Below are 26,494 nucleotides of genomic sequence, written 5' to 3'. Positions count from 1 at the left end.
CCTCCAGTGCTTCAAATTAACACTTCAATCTTGGAAATCCTGGTGGCTGGTCCAGGTCTTGGTGCTGGCGCTGACGCTGGCACTGGCACTGTCCGGAGTACCTGACTATCACCATGCAGGTACAGTCAATCCGGTTTAGAATCAGGACAGGAACCATCTATTGCACGATCCCTCCAGTCGCACAAACCCCCCCAAAGATCGGACCCTCTTCTCCCTCGCCATAGGTTCCATTCGCCTTCATTCCACCCTAGTCTAGTCCTATCCGGGCCACTCACTCTTGGCGGGACGGGTGATCCCTGATGGCTTCGAGCGAGTCACCGAGGTTGAATGTTTCGCTACTCTCGTATGATCGTGTAATTGGACACCCCTGCAATCGGAAAGTTCCAAGGTTTGCGTACGCAGTAGAAGGAACTTGAAGTGCACGGGTCCTTCGGAGGATATTTTCGTATTCATCTCCATATTACATCATGATAGGTGTTACTCCATAACTACTGCGTACAGATACATGACTCGCTCTCGCTCTCGCCCGCGCCAGATGTGGAGACGATGAACTCCATATGTAAATTGATTTATTATAACACTTGATTCGACCCGTTTCGATTCGTTCATTGGGTCCGTCCCATTTTGCACGCCAAGGCCCCACTGGGACTTCATCTTCATAATAATAGCTCGGTTTGTACCGAGTACCCAAGACACTCCTCCACTCCAAATCATACAGTTCCAGTTCCATTTCCATTTCCAATCCCACCTCATGCTGACGACTGTTGCTTCCACGCGTGCGCCCGCTGGAGCAGCTTCGACAGATTCGCCGCTGACTTGTCGTCCGCCGGGAACACGTAATCCATGTACTCCTCGTACCGGTCGTCCTCCAACTTGCGACGCTTCTTGACCCGCCGCGGCATCTGCTTCTCGATCTTGTCGATGTCTTCCGGCGATCCGTGCGTGTTCTCGAACGACCGCCAGGCATTGAGTAGTTCCACGCGCTGGAGAGAGTTAGCGTCAATTCTGCAATTATTGTCCCCAAGGCCGGAACTTGAACATACCTCTTCCTTGAGCTCCTTGTCCTTGAACACCTTGTGCGCCCGGTCGAACACTGCTCGTGCGCGGACCTTCGCCTCCTCGCTGACTGGTCGCTCCTCCTCCTCTTCTTCATCTTCCTCTCCGTCGTCGGGGATGTTGATCTCGAATCGCGCGTAGTTGATCCAAACCTTGACGTGGTCCGTTTTCGAGAGTAGACGCTCATACAGAGCACGTACTCGGTCGTATTCACCCTCCTCCTCTTCACAGTCAATGTAGGACTTCCATACTAGCTCTGGCATGTCAAGCGTCGCCTGCTCAATACCCAGCTCGTATAGCGCCCGAGCGCGCTCCAGATCATCCAGACCACGCTCCAGCTCAGCGTATTGAATCCATGACTGGCTGTTCGACGGGTTCCATTCGATCTGCTTCTCGTACAATGTCCGGCACCGCACGAATTCAAATAGCTGTCGCTCAAGATTGATGTATCCGCGGAAGAGCTTGTCCTTGGGACACATTCCGATCGCCTGGCCCAGCGTCTTCCGAGCCGCGCCCAGCTCCATCTGTCGGATCTCAAATTGCGCCTTCATCAACCACACCTTGGCAAAGGTGAACTTCTTGTGAGGAATAAGCTTGATGCATTCCTGGTAAATCTGTCGGGCCCGTTCCGCATCCTTCGCCTCCATCTCTTCCCACACTGCGTAGAAGATCCAGAGATAGATGTACCGACGCCAGTGTCGCTTTTCTTGCGAAGGGGGAATCTGCGCAATCGCTCGCTCGTAGATATCTCGAACTCGCTCGGGGTCTCCGGCAGTTTCTTCCAACCGGGCAAAGTCGAACCAGATATCGTAATTTCTTTGGTTCTCCTTCAATTGCTCTTCATATTGTACGCGGCGCTTGGATAAAATGACATCCTCCACACCCTCGCGATCACCGAATTGTTTCTCAAATGTGGTATAAGCCTTGTGCAAGACCATCGACTTGGATCGCGGCAGTCGATCGAGGGCGAACTTGTAGATGGCGCGGGCGCGCTCGTACTCCTTCAGCTTAGCCTCGAACTTGGCGTATGCGACGAACAGCTTCTCATCCATGAAATCATCTCCCAATGTCTCGATGGCGACACCATAGACGTCGCGAACGAGATCGCTGGTTCCACATTCCTCCTCAAAGCGGGCCCATTTAATCCAATTCCGCGGCTCCGGGTGCACAATTGTAAACCGCTGGAATATCTGTCGAGCCCGATCAAACTCATTGTACCGCTTCTCCAGCTTGATGTATGCCGCCCACGCACCCTCCTCCGGCTCCCACGACATCCAGCGCTCAAATACCTGGCGCGTGCCGGGGATGTTGCCGAGCGTCTCTTCCATATAGACGTACTTGAACCAGAGCTTATCGACTCGAGGGAGGATGGTGACAGCGCGATCGAGCAAGTTCCGAGCGTGATTGATATTCCGGGTCTTCATCTCCGCTTCGATGTACCGAATCCACAGGATAACAGAGGTCGAGTCCACGTCCAGCGCACGCTCGAAGATCGATCGCGCGCGGCGGAATTCTTTCTGTTCCAGTTCCCAGGCCGCATAGCGCATCCAGTTGTTCATGTTAATACGGTTGCGCCGCACATAGTCTTCGAAATCCTTGCGCTTGCGTCCCTGATATTCGTGTAGCTCTTCCAGATCGGCAAATCGTTGTGTTGGAGCTTGTAGCCCCTCTTCCTGCCGGTCAACTGCCTCACGCAGTAGCTGCTCTGCGGAGATCTGGATGGGCGCGGCGGCCTTGTTCTTGACCCGAGGGGGGTCCACGAGACGCCTCCATGATGGCGGGTTTTGACGGGGGTGGGAGAGGTGTTTTAGATGAGTCGATTTCGGAGGGATTGGTGAATCTTTTCGTGGTCAGAACCACCTGTTGATTGGAGTTGATGTTTCTGGGTTGCCCTCGCCCGATGAATTCAACCTGCATTTTTGGTTGTTTTCGCCCGCCGTAAAAAAGCTGTTGCTGACTCATCCTCGTTGCCCGCCACTTCGAGCAGTCGCGGTCTTATTCATTCGAATTTATCAGTCAACAGCGTTGCATTTTCTGCTCTCGGAGTCGATTTTGCGTCTTTTACACTCCTCTGCAGAGACATATCCCAGCTTCACACAGCATATCTGCCCAGTATGTCCGCCGCGGAGGATCTCCTGCGCGACTTTGAAGACGACGAAGACTTCCAGGACCAGGAAGCCGAAGGCCTCGAACAAGAAATCGAGGATGAACAGCCCCAGGATGGCGGTGCTAAGGCTACCAACGACTTTGATCTCTCGATCGAGACTGCCGATCAACTTACACGACTACACAAAGACCTACGCGATCACTATTCCGTCCGTTTCCCCGAACTCGAAACCCTCGTCACCAGCTCCATCAAGTACGCCAAAACCGTCGCTATACTTGGAAATGGCCCCTTTGACGACATCAAGGCCCTCTCCAACTCAGCAGATAATATGGTGGGCGAGTCCCTCAAGTCTGTTCTTGACGGGCCCTCTCTCATGACGGTAGCACTGGAAGGAACCACAACCCGCGGTCGTCAAATGAGCGACGCAGAATTGAAGATTGTTCTGGATACCTGCGATCGCATTATCAAACTTGATCGCGAACGTACAGCTCTTACCGAAAGCATTCGATCCCGCGTGAACCAGATTGCTCCGAACCTCGCGACCTTGATCGGATCACACACTGCTGCGCAATTCCTCAACCAATCCGGTGGTTTACTCGAGTTGGCCAAAATCCCAGCATGCAACCTAGGAGCCCAAGGGTCTCGGCGCCAGGATGGATTGGGATTCGCCACGAATCACGGCGTGCGTGCAAAGGGTTTCCTGTACGATTCACCTCTTATCCAAGAGGTCCCTTACGACCTACAGAAGCAAGCAATCCGCATTGTCTCCGCAAAGATGATCCTCGCCGTTCGCTCCGACGTCGCAAATTATGCCAAGGACGGCTCACTAGGCGAAGACCTGAAGGAGCAGTGCTTCAAGCGCCTAGAGAAACTGACCGAGCCCGCGCCCAACTCCGGCGTCAAAGCCCTCCCCGCCCCAGACGACAAGCCAGCCCGCAAACGAGGTGGTCGCCGAGCCCGCCAGGCCAAGGAAGCCGTCGCCATGACCGAACTACGCAAAGCCCAGAACCGCATGGCCTTCGGCCAAGAAGAAAAAGAGTCCGGATACGGGACAGGCGAAGGAACCGTTGGTCTCGGCATGTTGGGCCAACAGAACGACGGCCGAATCCGAGCCACGCAGATCGACCAGCGCACGCGCGCCAAACTCAGCAAGAACAACAAGGGCTGGGGCGGATCGACCCCGGCCAGCGGCACGGCCTCGTCGCTGCGCACATTCGGCCAGGGCGCGAGTGGAACGGCAAGCGTGCTCCAGTCCAAGGGTCTACGCACTTCTGGAGTGGGATCCATGTCCGCGACTGCCGGTACGGCTAGTACGATTGCCTTTACGCCCGTGCAGGGCTTGGAGCTGGTGGATCCCAAGGTTCAAGCCGAGTTGAACCGCAAACGCAAGGCGGAGGAGGATCGCTGGTTCAACAGTGGAACATTTACGCAGGTTGGCGGTGCACAAAGCAGCACTAAACCGCAAGGCAAAGATAGCGATGGCTTCAAGGTACCAGCGATCCCTGCCCGTAAGAAGGTCGATACCGGTGCGGGCAAGATGGGCCCCCCGCCTAGGCCTTAGGCTTACCCTAAGGTACTGCGCATCTTAGGATGTCGCGTGCGGTTGCCGTTTATACTCGAAGATTCGCATACAACTCTCATTCCAGGCGTTCTGGGCGACGATCAGGGGGGGAAAGGTCGGGACCATTTTGCGCTATACGTGATACCATTCTTATTTTTATTTTTTCAATGTACATTAACTATTACTGCCCTCGGTGTGACCGGGTGGCCAATCGCACGAAAGTTTAAAATTCGTCTTAAAATTTGAATTTCGACTTATGTTAGCTGAGCTGCACTGTCAATCGCAATCCTCTACTCCGTACTTACCCCGATGTAGCATTGACGCCTTACCAAGTGGATCTACTGGGGAACCTCCATCTCCCTAACCCTTGATGCCCGTTAAAAGCCGTGGGTACCTGACTAGGTATTACAGTGCATAGCCATGCAGCCTACTAGCAGCTTTAAAATACGGAATTAAAAATCCGCCCTGCTCAAATAATTAACATGAAAGCCATCATCCATCACTAGAGAAAGAACGACGTTGAAGGTACGGTATTTTCTCACACTAGACTCTTTCGGTGTGGCTGAGTGGCCAATCACGCAAAGCCAAATTCAGATTGTATCGAGTGCATACTAGTACTGGTAAGTATAACTGCCACTGCGCTGTCAATCAGAACCCCCAACTTCAACTTACCCCGATGTAGCATCGACGCCCTGCAGCCAACCTTCCCCACCATTCCATTTTGCTAATCAAAATAGGGTTTGCACGCAACACGTGGAGAACCACGTCAGTACCGCCCCGTGAACTTCTTTTCTGAGACCTTTGACATATGTATTCACCATCGGGTTGTAGTTGCTTTCCGGGATATTTCATCTCATTGATTCTTAATGAAAGTAAGAGTAAGAGATTACGAGACTCATTGTGTACCAGCTTTGAATCTTTGACCCATACATACTACTTCGGGGCGTGGGCTCTCGGAATGGCGTGCTTGAGCCGCGTCTTTTGCTCAGGTCTTTCGCAATCTCTGAGAATGTGGTACCAACTCCGAATCCTTTGGTAGCGGTCAAGAAATTTTTGTGCTTGGGGCCTTTGGGTCAGGTATTAATAGTTGGCTACTTCTCTTTTTTTTTCCAGGGTTCCTGTTTATACATTCTACATTGGTACTATTCTTCAACATCCCCCTTTCTTCAAGTCTACTTTGATACCACCTCTTTCCAATATACAAATACTATATTTGTGAATTCAGATACTAAATTCAATTCAATCCCACTCGACAAATAATTCAACTGAATATCCAAGGCGAACTTGAACACAACTGTCCCGCCGCAATATCTTGAACACCCGCAGGAAAAGAATCTGCGCCGTGGCAAATTCCCAACTTAGGGCTTCACCTTTTTTCAACCCAATTCAAAGTATGGCACCGGGTATATCCACCCCGACGCCAGGCACAGCCGGCAAATTCGGACCACTCGACGACCCGGTACAAGGAACCGCCACCGGACTAGTCATCAAGGACCTCCGACCACACCATGAAGTGACATCCGATTTCGACGAGCTGAAGTTCCACGCCGCGGCGTCCCGCCAAATAAAATGGCAGCAGCAGCAGAATGAAGATATCTCTTCTCCTGAGACTACGATATCAAGCAAAGAAACAGAAACAGAAATAGATACCCGTCTAATCGCCTCACCATACAACGACATTCCACACCTCCTAGACCTGGAAACGCTCGACACGCAGAGCAGACTTCTCGCACTGGCCTTGGCCTCGTTTAAAACCATTCGTCCGGATTATGCGACAGCGCCCTATATTGAGAATTTCAATTGGGACGAAGTATTCGGCCTAGTGAAGACCTTTGCCAAGGCCGAGGGTCACAAGTGGACGGCGCAGACTTTCTACGTCGTTGCCTTTCGGTCTATTCTTCTTCCCGGTGTGGATAATGATCATCTCCATGCCCTGGACGCATATTCGCATCAGGAGGCTGTCTCGAGTGGGGGTTTGTTGAAGTATTGGTTCGGGACGAAGGATGGGGAGAGGAGGAATCTTGCTACTTGTGAGTACTATTATCAATACCCCAACAGCGCAGTGGCTCTATATATGGAATCGAACCATGGACTAATGGCTTTGCATAGGCATATGGCGCAGTCGAGAAGATGCCCGCCTTGGCGGTCGTGGACCTTGGCATGCGAAGGCTAGGGCAGCGGCGAGGGAATTGTATGAAAACATCACGTTTACGACGATGAAGCTGGTTATTGAAAATGATGTGGCTTCTTGGTCTATCGGAGATTGGGAGCAGAATGCATGAGTTATACATTTCTGGCGTTCATCTTTATTTTGCGGGCATGGAAGGATAAATCATCCAGTGGCCAAGTTTTTGGTCCTGGTTGGCGTTATGTTAGTATTGCATTATCTACAAATTCATTGCATTGTCAGCTTGGAAATTAGCTGCTACTAATTGCCCAGTGTACGGTAACGCCAGCGTGACATTACTACCAGTAAGTGAGTATACTCGATTGTGTACCAGGGAATAAATGAAACCCGAATAGATACTACAATAGTATGTGTATTGAGGCAGTAGTACCCAAGGCCAAAAAAGCTTTGCTTAAAATCCATAACTATTATTGACCTGGTTATCGCCCAAAATATGCAAAGCATTTACAGGTATCGTCGCGTCAACTTACGACAGTCTCGAGGCATACACTGCGGTCTATCCAGAGGCCTCTTTTGAGGTGCGGCATGCGGGCTTTAAACCCGACCCATAGTTAAGCCTTGGTCCTGGATTTCCTAGCAGAGATCGAATTGTTGTGCTCGCTCTTGACAGATGGCAATGCTCCAGTTGCACATGGAAGACAGAAAGTGTGATTAGTACAATGAAGGGTTGTTGGACAAGATTCTCCCGGAACATTGGAAGTAAAGATGACCCCTCGCCGTTAGCAGTTGTGGTTCAAGTTGTTATTCATCATGGATCAGGTATACTACTCTTCTCACGTCCTCTCTTTCTTCAGTATTCTTCACCGCGACTGATACCACAGATGCTATGCATTTTCTTCCTATCTCCTATACTATACCCAGGTATATATTGGAGTGATACATGTGGGAGAATAAGGGAAAATGAAGTATAGAGAAACAATATAAGTAAATCCCATCCGGGGGATGAAAAGAAAATGATCGGTTTCCATTACATAGAGATCGTGGACGAACCTGATGAAACATTCGGATTTCTGAATTCGGGCCATCGTTTATGGCCGAAACTTGACTTCCAGACGGAATCCGCGGGATCCTTTCGAAGGACCTCACTGGGTTAGTAGCACGAGATTTTCCCACTTAGGGTGCCACAAGTGAATCCACCTCTCGCCTAAGTCCTGCCAGCTGGTGGGGCTCACCGAGCTTTATCAATCTACAGTGGGGATCGGATGGGGCTAGACAGGGAACGTTCCATTCCATTAGGCAACCATCTCATGAGAACTCTCCGAGGTCAAATTTCCTAGGCGCAATGGGCAATATTGCGTCAGACAATATCATGAGATGTCTGAACTCTAGAATTTTGACTTCAGAGCAGTTTCATTGGTATCAACAATACGCTGTGAGGGGCGACATCATTTTTCGATTCCACGAAATATGGGTTTCGGCGGACTTTGCTACATCGGATCAGATACACTCCAGGGTCTAGCGGAGTTAATTAAAATGCCTGCCCCAGGGTGGGGGCTGATATTTGCCCCAATAGGAACCTTCGTCCGCCATCTGCTGTGCTTACCACCGAAGCCACCGAAACCCTTTTGAGCAGACAACCGCCGCAACCGACTTATTCTTGTCGAAAAGCATGATTGAGATTCAGGGATGCAACATTTGCATTTCTGTTTCGTAATGTGATTCAATTCTCATGATGAATGAAGCTACTGAGCAAATATTTGGCAAGGATGGGTTGGGATGAGTACTTACGACAGTTAGCCCCGATGGACAAATACATGCAACCACGGTTCTTCCAACTCTGGGCCTTAAAATTCCGAGATCAATCTATTGTTCTGATCTTACAAGCTTCGATTCATGGTTTAGATCTTATCTCGGCCCGAGCTTGGCCTTTGGTGGTCTGTCTTGTATAACCTCTCACGAGCATTCGCCATTGTCGCCAAGACCGAAATCGGCCTGAGCCGTCCTTGTACAACCAATTGCCACCATCCACCCTCGCTTTATGTGACCTCGCAGGTCTATTGGCTTAATTTGGGTTCTTTGAGAGTGGATCTGGCTCCTTTGTGGCGGATGAGTGGAGTTCACCAATTGTGCCAGCCTAGAGCGCAAATGAGATTGAACTAGAAGCGTGCAATTGTGAGACAGGTTTGGGCAGAGCCGAGCCGTGAGGACTCCTGGCGAATTTCACTGTTGGATCTGATAATTGTTGACTGATACAGATAGATGCATTCAAATCGATTACTTCTAGAGTATGCATTTCAACTTTGCATGGCATGGCGCGTTGTTAAATCCTGGTTTCTGATTCAAGGTCTAACAGAACGAGCCTCGAGTTCCACAGCCGTTTTTCCCCGGTCGGTTTCCATCATCTAATCAGATGGTTCGGCTTTTAGATGGCAATCTCGGTGGAGCAGGGCGATGGAAAAAGCTTTCGCGGCTGCAGTTGGTTTGCGAGGCGACCTGTGGCCCCATGTCGGGATTTAAAAGACTGCGGTCCTGCCCTGAAAGTATCTTGCACTTGGCACTTTAATAGGAATACTCTTCTTTTTCGCCACTCAGCATGTCTTTAACCAAGGGCGCACCTCCCTCCGAGGTCACTGCCAGTGATCCTCCGGCTTCGACAGACCTCGAGTCCCCTGGTCCAGCTGTCGAGACTGAATCCGACCATGAAGACCAGCAAGATGGTGTTCGAGTTGCTGAGGCTGTGACTTCCACTTGGTCGAAGAAGTCGTTGTACATTGGCTATGCTTCGTAAGTCATCAAGTCGGTTATCTTGTCGCGGATATTTGCTAATATGACGAAGGATGTGGTTCATCTATTTCGTCAACGGATTAAACAACAACTTCACTACAAATCTCAGCCCCTATGTCACGAGTAGTTTCTCAGGCCACTCACTACTCTCTGTGATAAGTGTCGTGACGAGTGTCATGGGCGCTTCGTGCTTGCTACCGATCGCCAAAGTGCTTAACCTCTGGGACCGCACCTTGGGAATGTCTATTATGATTGCCATCGCCATGATGGGTCTGATCATGATGGCTTCCTGCAATAATATCGCAACGTATTGTGCCGCACAAGTGAGTACTCCTCGTATCCCTGTGCGCTATACGGACTTTTTTTGACATTATCACTCTACTCCAAAGTCGTTCTACACTGTGGGTCTCACTGGCGTTATCTTTTGCGTTGACGTGATGACTTCCGATACCTCGAAACTTCGAAACCGAGGAATTGCATTCGGTTTCACCTCTTCCCCTTATATCATCACTGCATTCTCTGGAGCGGCCTTGTCCAACCAATTCCATGAGACGAACTGGCGATGGGCTTATGGAACTGTCTGCATTATCCTCCCGATTGCAGCGATGCCCTTGATCGTCACTTGGCAACTCGCAAAAAAGAAATCTGATAAGGATGGAAGACTCCACTACAAGCCTCGAAGCACTCGCACTTGGTACGAAAGTGTCTGGTTCTATGTTGTTGAATTTGATGGTAGGTCTCTTCGTTTGCTCTTTTCCTGCCTTCGCTCTTTCTAAAATCAAGTCTTTCCAAAATAGTCGTTGGAATCTGCCTCATGATCGGCGGTTTAATCCTCTTCCTTACTGCCTTCAACATCGCCGGAAATACCGAGGACCAATGGAAGTCGCCTAAGATCATTGCCATGATCGTTGTCGGCTTCTGCACACTTCTTTCATTTGTGGCCTATGAGCGTTGGGGTGCTCCAAAGCCCTTTATCCCATACCACCTCATCCAGGATCGGACAATTATTGGTGCGGGTCTGCTGGACATTACCTATCAGATATCCTACTATTGTTGGGCTACTTATTATACTTCATTCCTGCAAGTTGTCTACGGCACAAGCGTCACACAAGCCGGTTATATCAGTGCCATCTTTGACCTAATGGACCCAATCTGGCTCATCGGCTGTGGTTTTCTCATGCGAAAGACCGGTCGGTTCAAGTGGCTTCTGTGGTGTGCAGTCCCGCTCTACCTTCTGGCTAGCGGGTTGATGATCTACTTCCGCAGACCTGGATTCAGCGTTGGTTACATGTGCATGTGCCAAATTTTCCTCGCCGTCGGCGGTGGAACCATGATTCTCATTGAACAGGTGTCTGTCTTGTCTGTCTCTAAGCACGAGGACTATGCAGCCATGTTGGCCTTGCTTAGCACCTTTGGTAACATCGGTGGAGCCGTTGGTAGCAGTGTTTCTGGAGCCGTCTGGACTAACACTCTCCCTAAGAAGTTGCGGGAGCTTCTGCCGGCTGAGACGCAAGACCAATGGGAGAGTATTTATGAAGATTTGAGTGTGCAGTTGAGCTACCCTATTGGGTCGCCAACTCGCACTGCCATTCAGAATGCGTATGCGTCTACTCAACGCAACATGATGATTGCCGGCACGTGTATTATGGTACTTTCCCTTATTTGGGTAGGCATGATGAGAAACGTGAAGCTCCAGGACAAGAAGTCCCTCTCGCAGGTCCTGTTCTAGATCGTGTGTGTCTTGAGATTAACAAAGACTCCCGACTCGGAGGTCTTGGTATCTAAATATGACGGGATTTCCTTCCGCGGGAATGCCCAAATGTTCTTGAGAATTATGGGGAACTGGAAGAAAAGGTGCTGGCTTGGTAATAAGCTTTAATTAACTAGCAATTGTATTCAAACATAAAATAATCCGATCTGATTCTCCTCCCTATTAATACCTATTAGAGCTCCTTCCAGCTATCATATAACTGCTCATTGTTCAAATCAAAAATAAAATTGTATCAGAAAAAGATCAAAAAGCAAAAAGCACCCTGTCGCGACTAGTTTCCCTTGAGAATATTCTTCAGACTCTTCTTAGCAGGCTTGAAAAGAGACTTGAACTCAGCCTTAAGAGTCTTTCTGTCCTCTTTAGACCACTCCCCATTCTGCTTTGCAAGTTTCAGCTCCTTGAGATGACCTTCGAGTAAAGGCATAAGATTTTCCACCGTGCATTTGGTGCACTTGTTCTCGTCGACCAAATCATTCAATGCGGCTGATAGAATGCGTATGGTCTCCTGTCCCCGAGCTGTTCGCAGCTCACGGTCAATGAATGGGGTGCCAGATCCGTGAGATTCGCAGGGTGTCTTTGAGGTTATACTTCTCGTTCAAAAGTGATTAGCTGGAGCATTAGATGTTGGATGCGGCCGGGCAGATATTTGATACTTACTGCTCGTGGCTTTGTTCTTGGACCTTCTCGTGGTCGACACTTTCAACAGAGACAAAGGAGTCGGTCTTGGACGGATCGATATCGAAGCGAGTCATATTGGCGACTTTGGCGATAGTTGGAATTCAAAGTTTGATGATCGTTTGTGTGAATTAAAACTTCTAGATTGAGATTGGCTTTGCTAGTGAAGTAGAGAGATGTGTTGATTATAGAGATTAACCGGGAGGTTTTGAAGATATTTATGCGATAAAAAGAAATCTAGCTATTATTTCTACATACTCATTATTCTACCTGTATTCTAGGTAGCAGCATTGGAAGTCCGTATACTGACCGAAAATAGTAAGCCCGAAGCTTAGTTACTAGATGGGGTAACTCGGGCGCGAGCTTGTCCGACCGGAGGAACCCTGGTCGGCGTCGGCTTTGTACAATTCCCCGTCTTTCGCCTTCTTTTCGCGCTATATTCGGCCTCATCGTAGGCAGATATTTATCAATTAGTTAGAGGTCCTAGTTATATGTTCGCAGGCGTGGCATGCCTATACCTAGTGACGTCATCGGATGTGTGGCATCTTCAGGCAGATCGGAGAAGAATTGGTTCCAAGCTTATTGGCTGCTACTAAGAAACAATGACCGAGTACTAAAGTCGGATAATCAGAATTTTCATTCTTATGCACTTAAATCAAAATACTGCATATTCGCTACTAGATATATGTCTTGGTCGTGCTACTAGTACTACGAGTACATTGCATTTTGGATGAGAAGTAGTACTAGTACTAGGAGGGGCCTCGCCAGCTGGGCATCGGTGCATACTAAAACCCCTCGATAGTATTTATTTGAAATAGCGAGATGTACATCTCGCCTATTTGGTAGTAGATTGGTACTAATACTTAGTATTAGTAAGCTGAGAATCACTTCATCCAAATTACCACCATGATCAAAGTGTATTTAAACATATAGGCTCACCGCAAACAAGAACCGGCAAGCTCTGAACGCCCGTACAGGGTAAAATGGCCCGTGAGGCGCAGAGTATAAAGCGAGCCTCATTCCTAGCTGCCACAGGTTTAAATATTATCTCACTTGGCAACTACTAGTAGCAGTTCTATACACCTTATACTGTTCATGTTTTCGAAGAGCTCATGTTCAGTTCATCTACTAGTAGCACTGAACAGCATCGTCGCCTTGCCCCGATTTTCAGTCACTGACTATCTCCCACACTTCTCCCATATTTCTGGCATATGAGGAGACGACTGAGCAGTTCCCATTCAAATCCACGTGGGATTCTAAATATCCAGTGCCACACTAATGATTCAGCTACTAGTATTCTACCAAAATATCCACCAACAGTGAAACGAGTAATATTCCCCGCAGTGGAGAGTTCCTAGCATACCCCACCCTCCCCCAATCCGTCGAAACTCCCCGGCTTTTTTGCGGAATTTCTTACCCCTTTGGCCACCAGTCTCCATCGACCGAACACCAAACAGCCATGAATCGTTACGCAAAACTCATCAGACCCATGAATAATTCCGGTGGTTCTCATTTGCGGGGCAGTATTTAAATTCAAGCAGCTTTGGTTGGATGATTCTCCATCTGGCTGACCCCCCTTACCCCGCCGATATAGGGAATGAATGATGGCATTGTCAAATATAAAGCGGGAAGAAGCTCTTCGCAGGCCAACTTCCATCTTTTTCTTTTCCCGGTCGCTTTTTCGCTGAATATTGTACTATTTCCCTTCAATATGGTCGCCATTCTTGCAGACAACCTTGCCGTGAACGATGGTCCTCTGACCGCAGAGAATGCTGCTCTACTCCGCCCATCCGACCCCTCCCTCCCACTTGAAGAACTTCGCAAGCGATACGAAGAGGACGGATATCTATTTCTCAAGGGAATCATCCCCCGCGAGGACGTACTCGAGGCACGTGAAGCCTATTTTTCTCCCCTTGAGAAAACGGGTATTCTCAAGCCCGGCACCAAGCCCGTGGAAGGCATCTTTGACCCAGCCAAGAGCCACCTAGAATACCCCGGTATTGGAGCCGGACACGTCGATGGAAATGGGCGGCCTGGCGGAGACAAAGCAGCGCAGTTCGTCGATCTGGCTCTAGATGCCCATTACCAAGAGTGGTATGCGGAGAAATTCTGCAACCACCCAGCATTGTACGATTTTATTGCCAAGTTCTCAGATTGGGGCAAACATACGCTGAGCTTGCGTCGTACTCTACTGAGAAACAACCTCCCCGGCTCAAAACCGATCGGTGTTCACTATGATCAGATCTTTCTGCGATATGGCGACCCGACTAGTGTAACTGCCTGGGTGCCGATGGGCGATATCAAAATTAATGGCGGTGGTTTGATTTATCTGGAAGATGGTGACAAGGTCGGACTGGAACAGGAGCAAGCATTTTTCAAAAAAGCGAAGGAGGCGGGCCTGAGCGATGAAGAGGCCAAGTCGGCTTTCAACTCCAACATGATGGCTACTGGATTGCTGTCTGAAACACCCGCTGAATTCGCCCGCGAGCATGGGCGCCGTTGGTTGGTGTCTGCCTATGAGGCAGGCGATGTTGTTTTGCATAAACCGCACATGGTATGTTTTACTTCAAGGTGGCTTATTTTGCAATGCTGATATTAAGCGATAGGTTCATGCCTCTGGTATCAACCATGACCCCGAGAATGTAATTCGTCTCGCGACGGATTTGCGTTTCTGCGATTCATCCAAGCCATTTGACAAGGTAAATTTGACCTATTTTTCAAGCGATTTATCCTTCGATGTGAACACAACACTAATGGAATCGGCAGAGGTGGATGAATCACTACACTTTCAACGATGGTGTTTAGTGAATAGTGCAATATTAAATTACGGGGGCTTCTAGATAACTTTGTACATGACCATTCTAAGATTGATCAGAGTTTTTCTGAGTATTTTCTTATTTGTCGTATTTTGGTAAACCTAATGTCCGAAGTTGAGCATCTCGATCTGGAGGATACTAGTTACCATTTTCCGCTGCCAAGATCCAGGAGAGCAACGCGCTATTATTCTGAGGCTACCCTACGCCATAACTCTGGCAAAACATTGACGATTTGTGTTCCTGAGAAAGTGTCATTATGACCTTCTTGGGATTCACCCTATTTGCTGTAAGGTTTTTGGAATGTTAGGGTTGTCATTCCTGGGCCACCTTGTTGTGCACAGACATCCCTAGATCTAGGATGTGTTCCCTTGAGGTCAAAACAATGGCAGGCCACCCGAAGAACCGCAGAGAATACAATAAGCAGATTAATAAGATCTAATTTAAATCTAAGTCAAAGTTAAATGTATGGCTAGTACCGAGAATGAACGATATTGGAGTCTAGCATGCGAAAGTCGGCATTTGATGCCCGACAAGTAGCATTCCACAGGACCACAACAATCTCCAATCGTTTGAAAATACAGGACTCTGAACGTCACACTATATGAGCCGCCAGTGGATCCCGAGGACCCTCGCGTGCGGAAGATCTATCTAAGACTCCCCTAGTGCAATTCCCCTCTTCGCAAACCTGTACAACACCAATTTCAAATCCACGCGTCCCGAAGTCAACGAAACCTCAGAAACCAGCAAAATGCCCTTCTTTTTGCCCAGGATAGCCAGCATGGCGATTGTCATCTTAGGTCTTTCTACCGCTGCATCTGTTTACGCCCAACCCATTCGCGAAGCAGACAGTACTCGCGTTTTAGAGCCTCGCGACCCGGTACGTTCTCCATCACAGCCATAGCTCAAAAACAACGCATATTCTAACCACCGCTCATTTCCAGAGGCTTATCCCCGACACTGAGAACTATCTGGTCAATATCCTCGACAGCCTTGGTGTCGGCGCTCCTCAGACAGACAGCTCTACCCAAGCCGCCTACACCCCTACCCCTACCCTAAAAGCCGAGCAAGACCAACCAGTGAACAGCATCGCTACGCCTTCTTCCACGGGACAGGGAACTAGTTTCACCACCGTCATCCACAACGGAAACAACAAGCCGATTGAGAATATTCAAATTGGATCCGGCTGGGACGGCAGGAAGGAATTGCGGGCGTCAGATCTGCCTATGATCTTTGACGCTGTCTATGAGGAGATGGAGCATCGCTTCCGTAATATGATTGACAGCTCTGACGAGCTGGGGCTGTGAGGAGCTATGGAAGTATAGTTGGATTCCAAACAAAAGGAGGACGATGGGATGGGTGATGGGAGATAATGGCGGTTTTGATGTGCTTGCTTGATATCAGTAATCCTGTTCTTATTCTGTCCTTGTACGATGTGTACGATATTACCAGTTTCCAGCGTGATGCAGCTCTTGTCTTTTCAATGGTTTCGAAAAAGTATTAATCATACCTAGGTAGTAGAACTAAACCCTCGCGATGGCAGTGCGGTTTAATGGATGTAACTCCGGTTGATGCCCACTTTTAACTCCGGATCTGCGCCACGCACAATTTCGTCACTTTCTTCACTTATCCCGGTCTTTGGGGCCGGAGACCGAACGTAGAACGGGTTTCGATTTGCTTGTCTTTTTCACTGGGGGTCTGAGGATTGAATGTCATAGGCCAACTCTGAACAACTCAAAGCCCTGGAGTGTCCAGGTGTGAAGAACTGCACGCGTCCCCTTGATCCGCAGTGCCGGATTTTGGCAGAAGCCCGAGTGTTCACGGTGGGGTTTATCAATATTAGTGGACTAGGGAATAATATAAAGGGTTCAAGTTCAGCATAGCCGAAGCTACTATTATCTTCTAACCCCATCAATTGACACCAAAAAACTTGAATCTTTTTATCAGATAAATCTGTTCTACCATCCCATTGCACAATGCCCAGTCTCGTTGGACGAAAAATCGGCCCGACCGGCTATGGCACTATGAGTACGAATCTCCTCGCTTAGAGATGCTCGAACAAGTCGACTAACCGGATCCCTTTAGGAATGACTTGGGTCGAGCACCCTCCAGCTCAAGAGGTCTGCTTCGAAACTCTGAACAAGACCCTGGAGCTAGGTGCCAATTTCTGGAACGGCGGCGAGCTTTATGGTGCTCCAGACTACAACTCTCTACACCTACTGAACAAATATTTCAGTCAATACCCCGAGAATGCGGACAAGGTCGTCTTGAGCATTAAGGGTGGCCTCAAGGTTGGCCAATTGGTCCCGGATGGATCCGAAGAGAATATCCGTCGCAGTGTGGATAACTCCCTTCGTCTACTGGATGGAAAGAAGAAGATTGATATCTTCGAATGTGCGCGGCAAGATCCTAACTTCCCGGTGGAGCATACTGTGGAAGTACTGGCCCAGTACGTGAAAGAGGGCAAGATTGGAGGCATTGGACTGAGTGAGGTGGATGCTGAGACCATCCGACGAGCGTAAGTGATTGGGATGAAGATTCAATTGGAAACTATCAAAGCTAACTATCTTTTCAGACACAAGGTGCACCCAATTGCCGCAGTCGAGGTTGAGATGTCCCTGTGGTCCACCGACATCTTGGAAAACGGCATTGCTCAGACCTGCGCCGAGCTGAACATCCCGGTCATCGCGTACTCCCCATTGGGTCGTGGCGTTCTGACCGGTGCGGTGACTTCACTGGCCGACATTCCCGAGGGAGATATCCGCCGGCACATGTCCCGCTTCAATGAAGAGAACTTTGAGCAAAACCTGAAGTTGATCAATGCTGTGAACAGCTTGGCCAAGTGTAAGGGTGTTGCCCCATCTCAAATCGCCCTGGGCTGGATTCGCAGTCTGAGCGACAAGCCTGGCATGCCCACAATCATCCCAATTCCCGGCGGTACGACCACCGACAAGGTTGTTCAAAACATGGTCGGGGTGAAGCTACTCTCCGATGAGGAATTGGCTGAGATTGAGGCGATCCTGAAGGAGCACACGGTGGCCGGACCCCGCTACTAAAGGGGAGAAACTAGAAGGAGATACTGGTGCTCGTTAGCAATTGATACGGAGCAAGATAGATAACAATGATTACAATGCAAGAGATTAATGATAGTCAGATCAAGTGTAGAAAAATCGACATGCAATCTCACGACACCGGCGTACCCGAAAGTACAGGCATGGAGATTGTCGGAATTGCAGAACTCTTCGTTTTGTTCATCTTGTGGGTGGGTTGGAGGGGAGGGGGGTAGAAATCAAATAAGCAGAGAGTGAACATACCATAAGTGAGTTAGTCATGAACAGTAGGGGTCATTAGTTCGTGATGAGAGTAGAGAGGGAGAGGGGAGAAGCGAGGAGAAGAAGAAGAAGAAGAAGAGGAGAAAGAAGCAGTTGAAGATATAAGAGGAAAAGTGGGCGTCCACGTGACAGCTCAGCTCTCCAACTCCGACCTTCATGACCATCCCCGGCTCCCCAAGTCAAAACACAACACCCCTGGGACTTTTTCCATTGACTCGGCCTGGAACTTCCCTTTTCATCCTCCATCATGGTCTCGCGTGAAGGCTCCCCCTTGTCCTCCGTCGGCACCGCCGAGGAATCAGATCACGAGTCTATCAAGCATGAAAGCCGCGCCCAGTCCCCATCAGCTTCCAACCTACCTCCCTCAAAGCGCCGTCGCACAGGTGTAGCATCATGGGACAGACACACACCGTTGTCCTCAGTACACGATGAGCCTATCCCCCCTCCCTCGCCAACCGCCTCCATCTCCTCTGATACCGACGGCGATGTCCCCAATTCCCCTAGCATGATCGGTGCGCTGGGCAATAGCCAAGATGACGATTACACCGGCCAAAGCACAGATCAAGTCACTGTATGTCGGTGGGACGGCTGTCCCGTCGGTGACCTGAAGAACATGGATGGGTTGGTGCAGCACCTGCACTTTGAGCATATCGGGAGCCGACAGAAGCGGTACTCGTGCGAGTGGACAGACTGCAGCCGCAAAGGACAAACGCACGCCAGCGCATATGCACTCCGCGCTCACATGAGGAGCCATACTCGAGAGAAGCCTTTTTACTGTACCCTGCCCGGTATGTTTACTTCTCTTGCCTTGCCTTGACTTCTGCCACCTCCCTTGGTATCAACACACTAACACCTCACCCCTTCAGAATGTGATCGCAACTTCACTCGCTCCGACGCCTTAACAAAACATATGCGCTCCGTCCACGAAGCTGATACCGCCCGCCCCTCGGACCCCAAATCCACCTCCGGCGGCACCGCCAGCGTAGCCGGAACCCCAGTCTCAAAGATTCAACGCATCCGCCTGAAGCTCTCACAGCCAAAGGGCGAGCCAGGAAATGGTGACTCAGATCATCTTCCCGCACCCACCATCTCCGCCGCGATAGGATCAGAAATCGACCCAGAGGACACCACAATGCCAGAATTCGGACCAGAGCTCGACTTCGACGACCACGAACTTGCCATGCCCCCTCACGATCTATACCGCGTCCTCCGGCGACAAATCCACTGGGCCGAGAAGGAATCCGCGCAATTGCGCGCCGAGTGGGACGGGTTACGCCCGCAGCGTGAACAGGCCTGGCTTGAGAAAGAAGGTATCTTCGAAGACCTCATTCATGGTGAGCTTCGGCTTTTCAGTACCTTTGTCGGTGAGCCAGCTCCTGGTAGTTTGGCGTCTAGTTTAGAGAAATTACAGCATCAGCAGCGGGAATTTAAGCATCAGCAAGATCAATTGCAAGCGAAGGCTGATGATGCGGCTGAAGTCGAGACGGCCGAGGCCTCTGAGGCTGTTGCCACTGCTTGAACGATTGATTGCGTCATCTGTGTCTGATTCTTACTCATGTCTGTGTTGACGGGCATTTCTCATCTTCTTTTCTTGTGCTCTTTTTGGTGTATTTGGCGTTTCGAGGGATGGGATTGTGTTTGTTCATTGGCTTGAAATGAACAGGAGATGGGAGGAATGAACAATTGTACGAATAGCTTTTTTTTTCTGTCTGACTTGTTTCTCTTCTTATACCGGGGTTCTGTTCCTAATAAGTTCGGCTCTATGAGTTCATATCGTTTATCAAATCCAGACAATGAAATTGTCAATATCATTAATTAAACCGACTTTACGAGTTCTATGAGAAAAGCTAGAAGTAGCAGGAGATAATTGAAATATTTGATAATCCAAGCTTAGACAGAGACCTCAAGGGGTCAGCCAGGTCTCAAGCCAGATCAATTCCATTTCGTTCTAGAAGAGCAGAGTAAAAAAAAGAACAGGGGCATCACGAATAGTCACTCCCGACCAGCTGAATGATCTTGTGCAGATACAGAAAAATCAATCGACGCCGTGGTAGCCACTCCATAGGGTACATGTGCTGGTTGAAAATAAACGTGAAAAAAAGGAACAAGAAATGAAGTAGAGAGGCCGTAGCCCTCAACTGGCGCTGTAAAAGGGAGACCTAACCAGTGTAAGATGCCGGAAAAAACGAAGCGATAGCCAAAAAGTAGTGCAATTAGACAAAGGGTAGGCAAATCAGATGGAGCTTTAGATCCCCGCAGACACAGGGTGGATTGCAGATGCAATATGCGTGTAGGGGGGGGGGGATTCAAGCTTGCTTTATATGCCGATTTCTTTTTCCAAGAAACGTCGTCACCAAGACATAAAAAAAATAAAGATAAAAACTCCAAAGGGCCCCAAGCACGCCATGCAAATATCATTTGACATTCGAAAATCATGTTGTAACTCAAAAATCGGATTCTCCTTTTTCTTGCGTCAGTGGTTTTCTTTTCACGGGATGCGTTGAGCAAAAAATGTCCATTTCGACGCCTTTCGTAATGCCATGCTTTCAACCACATTGCACCAATATGTACTTTGCTTCTTTATTTCCTCTGTTTCCAAACAGAGACGATTCATGAGTGTTTCTTTTTCCATCTCGAAGGCCTTGCGATAGGGGGAGGTCGGGTTGTGAGGTTTTGATGAGTTGGATTGGCCGGAGGATTGAGGGAAGGCTGAGTGGGATCAAGAAATAGAGATAACTTGGGGCAGTCGAAGAGAGGAAGAGAGAAAGAGAGACAAAAAAAAGAAGAGGAACCGAGGAGACGATCAAGAAGCGAATTGAGAATCCAATATTGATATCATAACTTCACGAAAGGATCGTGGGTTGTTCGGTTTAGCATCAAAGTAGCGAAAAAATAGTTCCAAGATTGAATCTAAGTTCCATTGGATGGCTGCGAAGGCTTACTAGCAGCCTTGACCTTCTCAAACATCAACTGAAGCTTCGCACCACCCACTTCCTTGTTCGGCCAATAGTGAACGGCAACATAATCCCACAATCTTCGCTCTAAAGACGGCATAGGATCACCACCGCCCAATGTATTGTGAATGAACTCGCCAATTTTCTCGATAGTACTCCGCAGCTTAACAGCTCGATCTGCCTTGTTGGGGTAGTTCTTCGAGGTGATGGTCGCGACTTGCTTCAAATTATCTCGAATTGGTCTGAAGAATTTTGAGTCCTGATCTTCTTCCCGACTCGAACCGCCGTTCTCATGGCTCTTCCGACGACGTTCGTCGTGGTTTGCATCTGAGAGACGATGGCGAGGACGGCTGATATCATGTCCGGACCTGGGCCGATCATGATTGGGTGTGTTGCGGCGGTCGTCACGACGGTCATCTCGGCGATCATCCCGGCGATCATCCCGCCCGTGGGTGTGTGAGCGCGGTCGTGACCGTTCATTCTCACGGTGGCCCTTTCGAGCAGATGGAGCAGGAGATGCAGAGACACTTCCGCTACCCAGACGCGCGTTGCGCTTATTGTTGCGGTGATGATTGTCTACAGCCCGTCGGGCATTCGCGTTGCTTCCGTGGGTGTGCTTGTTCCTTAGAACAGACAACAGATACTCAGCTCGGCGAACCAGATGGACAGCCCCGGGAGATTTTGTGGACTTCTCTTCTCCTGCAGCTCGTTGGGTTTTCCTCTCGACACGGTGCTCTTCGAGGAAGAACTTGTCAGCGAGACCCAGCTCAGTGTCATCGCGGATCTGGGTCCAGGCACCAAACCCGTGACGACCAATGCCAACCAAAAGCATGCCGTCTTCCCTTGCACCCCAGGGACAGCTGTAGTCCGCTGGTTTTGTGGCTTCTGGAAGGCGGAAGTTCTTGAAATCGGATATAGACGTAGTCACCCTGCGCACAAGACGCATGTCAGGGGGTCGGTCGACAATTGTCCAGGCATTGAGACGCTTGACACCTTGATGGTCGAACAGGACAGCCTTTTGTTCCTTCTTGGTCACGTTTTTGCCCGACTGCTTCAGCGCATCGATCTGCTGCATGTTTTCTTGAACGAGAGATGCAGCTTTGCCCGTGATTTCTTGAAGGGCAGCCCGAACGGTGTCTCGATCGCGACTTTGTAGGCGAGAATCTTCAAGAATGAGCTCCTCGCAGTCGGCCATATCACCGAATCGCAAGAAAGCCCGGGAGAGAGAACGGTATTCTTTTTCCCCAAGAGGACGCTTCGGATCCAACGAAGTTTCGTCTTCCGCGTCATCAATAGCAACCTGTGCCCTGGCTTGGCGTTTCGCCTTGCGTTCTTCCCTAGAGTCTCGAGTTTCCTCGGTTGGCGCATGGCGCTTGCGCGGCCGGTTTTGCTCGATCACATTAGCCAGGTATTTTTCATCCGCCTTGCGCTTTTCTTCTTCCTTGATTTCCTCGAGTTGTTCCTTGGGAATGATATCATCCCAGGAAAGATCATCAACCTTGATATCAACAAAGTCAAATGCTTTCAAGAACTCCTCGCCACCATCAGCTTGGATCTGCTCGGTTTCCTCCGTCTGGTGCAACTCGGCGTTAGCCAGTACTGAGTCGATATCAATTTGTTCAAGCTTCTTTTGATTATCAGTTTGCTCGAACATCTTCTGGCCACGACGTTTGAGAATACGTGAAATGTCATCGGTAGAGTTCGGCTCGGCAACGACGCGAGCCATCTTGGTTTGCATCTCTGTGGCTTCCTTATCAGTGACACCACGTTGAATGGTAATGAATTCAAGGAGAAGCTTGTTTCGGGCTCTTTCAATGACTTCTTCTTCAATCGTGTCTTTTGAGACTAGGCGATATACACTGACAGGCCGCGTCTGTCCAATACGATGAGCTCGTGCCATGGCCTGCAAATCGGCTTGGGGATTCCAATCCGAGTCGAACAAAACGACAGTGTCGGCAGTCATCAAATTGATTCCCAGACCACCGGCTCGCGTAGAAAGCAGGAATGCAAAATCGGTACTCTCAGGTGCGTTGTAATGCTCAATGGCGAGGCGTCGAGCGGCAGAAGGAATAGTTCCATCCAATCGTTGATACTTGTAGCCACGGTACTCCATGTACTCGCTGAGAATGTTGAGCATGCCCACCATTTGACAAAAGATAAGGACTCGGTGGCCATCCCCCCCTGAGTTTGCGGAGCAGTTGGTCGAGCAACATCATCTTTCCACTACTGGTAATCATAGCTCGCAGAATATCCTCACGTCGGGTGGCCCCTGCCAGGATTTTCGCTTCGGCGGTAGGGAACATGAAGGGGTGGTTGCTTGCTTTCTTGAGCTCCATCATAATGTTCAACAGAGATTGTTTCATGCCCTTGGCGCCGTCGTTCAGGGCAGCGTAGTTTTTGGTCAGAATGTTTTTGTAGTATTCGAGCTGGACATCGGAAAGCTCTACACGAATGATCTTTTCCGTCTTCGGAGGGAGGTCGGATTCAACCTTGGATTTAGTCCGACGCAGCATGAACGGCTGGATAGCATCGGTCAGCTCGGCAAGCTTTTGGGAGGCAGCATCAGAGTTCAAGTCCATATCCACGTCAATATGGATCTGGCCCGGGTTGAGAAAGTCCATCAGAGAGGAAAGCTCTGCAAGATTGTTCTGGATCGGTGTACCAGTGATGAGGAGACGGGCTTGGCATTTCCACTCTGCCAGCTTAATGTACAGTTGCGAATCACGGTTCTTCAGGCGGTGGGCCTCATCAACACCCATGAACTGCCATTTGAATTGTCCCAGGAAAGGCGAGTCGTTCATGGCATATTCATAGGTTGTCAACAGCACGTGGAACTTTGGTCGTTTAGGGTTTCCATCCACCATCAACTCGTAATCGCGAAGGACTTGACGGGCCTTCTCGCTACCGTTGTAGACGACATAATTGAGATCTGGAGTCCAGTTGTCGAACGTGTCTGCCCAGGCGGGCATGGTAGACAGAGGAACGATGACAATGAAGGGACCTTGTTGACGCCGAGCATGGCGTAGCCAATTGATAAATGAGACTGTTTGGACCGTCTTGCCCAAGCCCATTTCATCTGCCAACACGACATTGCGATCCTTGACCCAGTTGAACGCCAAGAAATTCAGACCTTTGACCTGGAAATCCTTGAGTTCGCCATTCTGGAGGTAGGACGGTGTACTGTGGATAGGCTCGAATGATTTGCGTGTGGCTGGGTTTGTTTCGTTCTTGTCGGAAACGGGGACTCGAGAGGAACGGTCTAGGAAGCGATCCACCTCATGCTGGGCAATATCACTGACGATGTCTTCCGGCTCCCAGGTACAGGAATCGTAGAAGAGGCGCTTCCACTTGACGAGGTACTCGGAGCCTTCCTCGCCTTCCCGCACACCAATGACTCGCTCAACGTGCTTGTAGTCTTCAATCGCCTCCACGTCACGTTCGCGATCAAGGTTCCACTTTTCGCGGTCTTCGGGAGCGGCATATGGGTCGTGCTGGAGGCGAAGGTCTTCATTCAGAACCTTACGAACGTAATTATCTACACGGCGCGTGCTCCGGTAGTTGGCGAGAGCCTCATTGGGTTCCCACGTGGAGTGGTAATGTGACTTATCCTGCCACTTAATGTAAAACTCAAAATCATGGCGGTCGACGTCTGGATTTTTGGGGTCGACACCGTCCTTCAGCCGGTGGTTGAGTACCACATCCACGGCAGGTCGAGTATCCTCCATGTAGTTTTGAGCCCAGTAGTTCGCAGTCATATCCTCAGGGTCATCCTCAAATATTGACTCGTCCTCGTCATCTTCATTGTAGTTGGAGACCTTCGCAGCATTACGCGTTGAGAAGCGGACCTCACTGAGAGACGGCTCCATACCTGCAGCTTCCTTCATGCGACGGCGCCTAGCCTTACTTGACTTCCCACCATATTCGTCACTGTCGGATTCTGAGAACGATGAGGCAGTCGCCGACCGCGAGGTTTTTGAGGGCTGCTGGGAGGGTTCTTTGCGCCGGCGCTTCGGGCGAGAAGCAACCGCGTCAGAGTCAGAGTCTGACGAATCGACAATATGGCGGGTTGGGCGCGCCCGACCACTGCGTCGTAAACCATAAAGATCTGGATTTTGTCGCATGTACTCCGTTTCGTCTGCCGGCGACGACCTACGCTTCCCATCTTGGTCGGGTTGCGGTGATGAAGAGTTTTCACGGCTGGACGGATTGGGATCATCGCCACTGTGACCCATCACAACGTCTTCATCTTCAGGGTCCGATGCTTGAGACTCTGCGTCATATGAATCATCGGCGGCATCATGCTCGGGGGAGGACTCGGAGACGGGATGAGACTCGGTGGGTTCGGGAGAACTAGGCTCGCTTTTGGTCGTCATGTCGACTTCGGCCGGATCATGATCCACAGCCATTGAGTGACTATAGCCGTTTGGCATTGAGGAGGAGGAAGGATGTTCTAGGCCCGATGGGATCACCATGCTGGAGGCTATAGTCGAGGGGCAGTTAGCATTGTAGCTCAATTCTGCGAGTTCGGGGGCCAAGCGATGCAGAGAAGGGTAGAAGAGATATCCGCGACACAGATGGGAGCAAAATGAAGGCCGAAAACGGTAGATATAAGCTGAATATCATGATTGATGGGTGATGATGGAATTTGATGACGGGTGGGATGGACGCGGGCACGAGTCGCGAGAGGTCCAGGAGAAGATCGCCAACAATGAGCAGCCCAGTGGAAAAGGCAAGATCGGATATAGATACTCCAATGATCGAATCCCCGGATTCTTCAGGGTAAACTGGAGAATCCCAGGATGGTATGGTGGGTCGAGCGACGCGGAGAAGTACCCGGGTAAAATGGGATCGATGGGGATGGCAAGGCAAGAAAATCGAATAAAGAAGACTTACACTCCATTGCGTGGTGACCCCGCAAGAGGGGAAACTAAGGTATCAATGTGGGAAATGAATGATGGGCGGGGGGGAAAGGCGATGCTGGGGTTGGAGCGTAGAAAGAGACGAGTGGAGGGAAGACTTGGAGGTGAGTTTGGGGGAGAACGGGCGGCTGTAGTGGCAGTGGCAGTGGCAGTGGGCAGTCACAGTACTTTGGCTCAGGCTCGGGCTAGTTCTGCAGAGGCCTGAGGAAGCAGGCGGTAAGGCAACAGGGCAGTAAGGCAGTAAGGCAGCAGATTTTCCATTTATGGTTAGCTGCTTCGCTTACTCACACAGTCATGTGGACTCACGTGGACTTCCATAATCATGTGTGTAATATCATCACGTGTGTGGTGTCATCATATCACCTGACCTCAATTTCACCAGCGAATCAGAAGC

At 49.8% G+C, this 26,494-nt stretch overlaps 10 protein-coding genes across 10 annotated transcripts; 7 read left to right on the top strand and 3 right to left on the bottom strand.

Moving 5' to 3' along the window:
* Positions 1–749: 749 nt before the first annotated feature.
* On the bottom strand, positions 750–2,973 carry clf1 (putative cell cycle control protein (Cwf4); the record flags this gene model as incomplete). The annotated part of the gene is made up of 2 exons (XM_057107561.1): positions 750–2,771; positions 2,968–2,973. 2 exons carry the CDS (start codon positions 2,971–2,973, stop codon positions 750–752), a joined length of 2,028 nt encoding a protein of 675 aa, XP_056954939.1.
* Positions 2,974–3,170: 197 nt separating this feature from the next.
* On the top strand, positions 3,171–4,724 carry N7533_010910 (U4/U6-U5 snRNP complex subunit PRP31; the record flags this gene model as incomplete). Its single annotated transcript, XM_057107560.1, has 1 exon — positions 3,171–4,724. The coding sequence occupies one exon, from the start codon at positions 3,171–3,173 to the stop codon at positions 4,722–4,724; it is 1,554 nt and encodes a 517-aa protein (XP_056954938.1).
* Positions 4,725–6,117: 1,393 nt separating this feature from the next.
* On the top strand, positions 6,118–7,006 carry N7533_010909 (uncharacterized protein; the record flags this gene model as incomplete). The annotated part of the gene is made up of 2 exons (XM_057107559.1): positions 6,118–6,754; positions 6,834–7,006. The coding sequence occupies 2 exons, from the start codon at positions 6,118–6,120 to the stop codon at positions 7,004–7,006; spliced, it is 810 nt and encodes a 269-aa protein (XP_056954937.1).
* A 2,439-nt stretch (positions 7,007–9,445) lies between these two features.
* N7533_010908 (siderophore iron transporter) lies at positions 9,446–11,365 on the top strand (the record flags this gene model as incomplete). The annotated part of the gene is made up of 4 exons (XM_057107558.1): positions 9,446–9,636; positions 9,689–9,959; positions 10,026–10,368; positions 10,434–11,365. The coding sequence occupies 4 exons, from the start codon at positions 9,446–9,448 to the stop codon at positions 11,363–11,365; spliced, it is 1,737 nt and encodes a 578-aa protein (XP_056954936.1).
* A 313-nt stretch (positions 11,366–11,678) lies between these two features.
* N7533_010907 (uncharacterized protein) lies at positions 11,679–12,159 on the bottom strand (the record flags this gene model as incomplete). Its single annotated transcript, XM_057107557.1, has 2 exons — positions 11,679–11,994; positions 12,065–12,159. The coding sequence occupies 2 exons, from the start codon at positions 12,157–12,159 to the stop codon at positions 11,679–11,681; spliced, it is 411 nt and encodes a 136-aa protein (XP_056954935.1).
* Positions 12,160–13,793: 1,634 nt separating this feature from the next.
* Positions 13,794–14,887, top strand: N7533_010906 (uncharacterized protein; the record flags this gene model as incomplete). The annotated part of the gene is made up of 3 exons (XM_057107556.1): positions 13,794–14,636; positions 14,689–14,781; positions 14,849–14,887. 3 exons carry the CDS (start codon positions 13,794–13,796, stop codon positions 14,885–14,887), a joined length of 975 nt encoding a protein of 324 aa, XP_056954934.1.
* Positions 14,888–15,676: 789 nt separating this feature from the next.
* On the top strand, positions 15,677–16,202 carry N7533_010905 (uncharacterized protein; the record flags this gene model as incomplete). The annotated part of the gene is made up of 2 exons (XM_057107555.1): positions 15,677–15,775; positions 15,840–16,202. 2 exons carry the CDS (start codon positions 15,677–15,679, stop codon positions 16,200–16,202), a joined length of 462 nt encoding a protein of 153 aa, XP_056954933.1.
* Positions 16,203–16,871: 669 nt separating this feature from the next.
* On the top strand, positions 16,872–17,951 carry N7533_010904 (aldo/keto reductase family protein; the record flags this gene model as incomplete). Its single annotated transcript, XM_057107554.1, has 3 exons — positions 16,872–16,923; positions 16,981–17,413; positions 17,471–17,951. 3 exons carry the CDS (start codon positions 16,872–16,874, stop codon positions 17,949–17,951), a joined length of 966 nt encoding a protein of 321 aa, XP_056954932.1.
* A 523-nt stretch (positions 17,952–18,474) lies between these two features.
* N7533_010903 (C2H2-type zinc finger protein) lies at positions 18,475–19,746 on the top strand (the record flags this gene model as incomplete). Its single annotated transcript, XM_057107553.1, has 2 exons — positions 18,475–19,015; positions 19,094–19,746. 2 exons carry the CDS (start codon positions 18,475–18,477, stop codon positions 19,744–19,746), a joined length of 1,194 nt encoding a protein of 397 aa, XP_056954931.1.
* A 1,391-nt stretch (positions 19,747–21,137) lies between these two features.
* On the bottom strand, positions 21,138–25,611 carry N7533_010902 (chromatin-remodeling ATPase CHD1; the record flags this gene model as incomplete). The annotated part of the gene is made up of 2 exons (XM_057107552.1): positions 21,138–23,362; positions 23,406–25,611. The coding sequence occupies 2 exons, from the start codon at positions 25,609–25,611 to the stop codon at positions 21,138–21,140; spliced, it is 4,431 nt and encodes a 1,476-aa protein (XP_056954930.1).
* Positions 25,612–26,494: the final 883 nt, after the last annotated feature.

Source organism: Penicillium manginii, assembly GCF_028828005.1.
Source record: "Penicillium manginii strain IBT 31320 chromosome Unknown utg000008l:1.0-3226943.0:1.0-3228205.0, whole genome shotgun sequence".
Classification (NCBI taxonomy): domain Eukaryota; kingdom Fungi; phylum Ascomycota; class Eurotiomycetes; order Eurotiales; family Aspergillaceae; genus Penicillium; species Penicillium manginii.
Note: the sequence above shows the minus strand (reverse complement) of the source record. Positions and strands in the feature narration are given on the sequence as shown.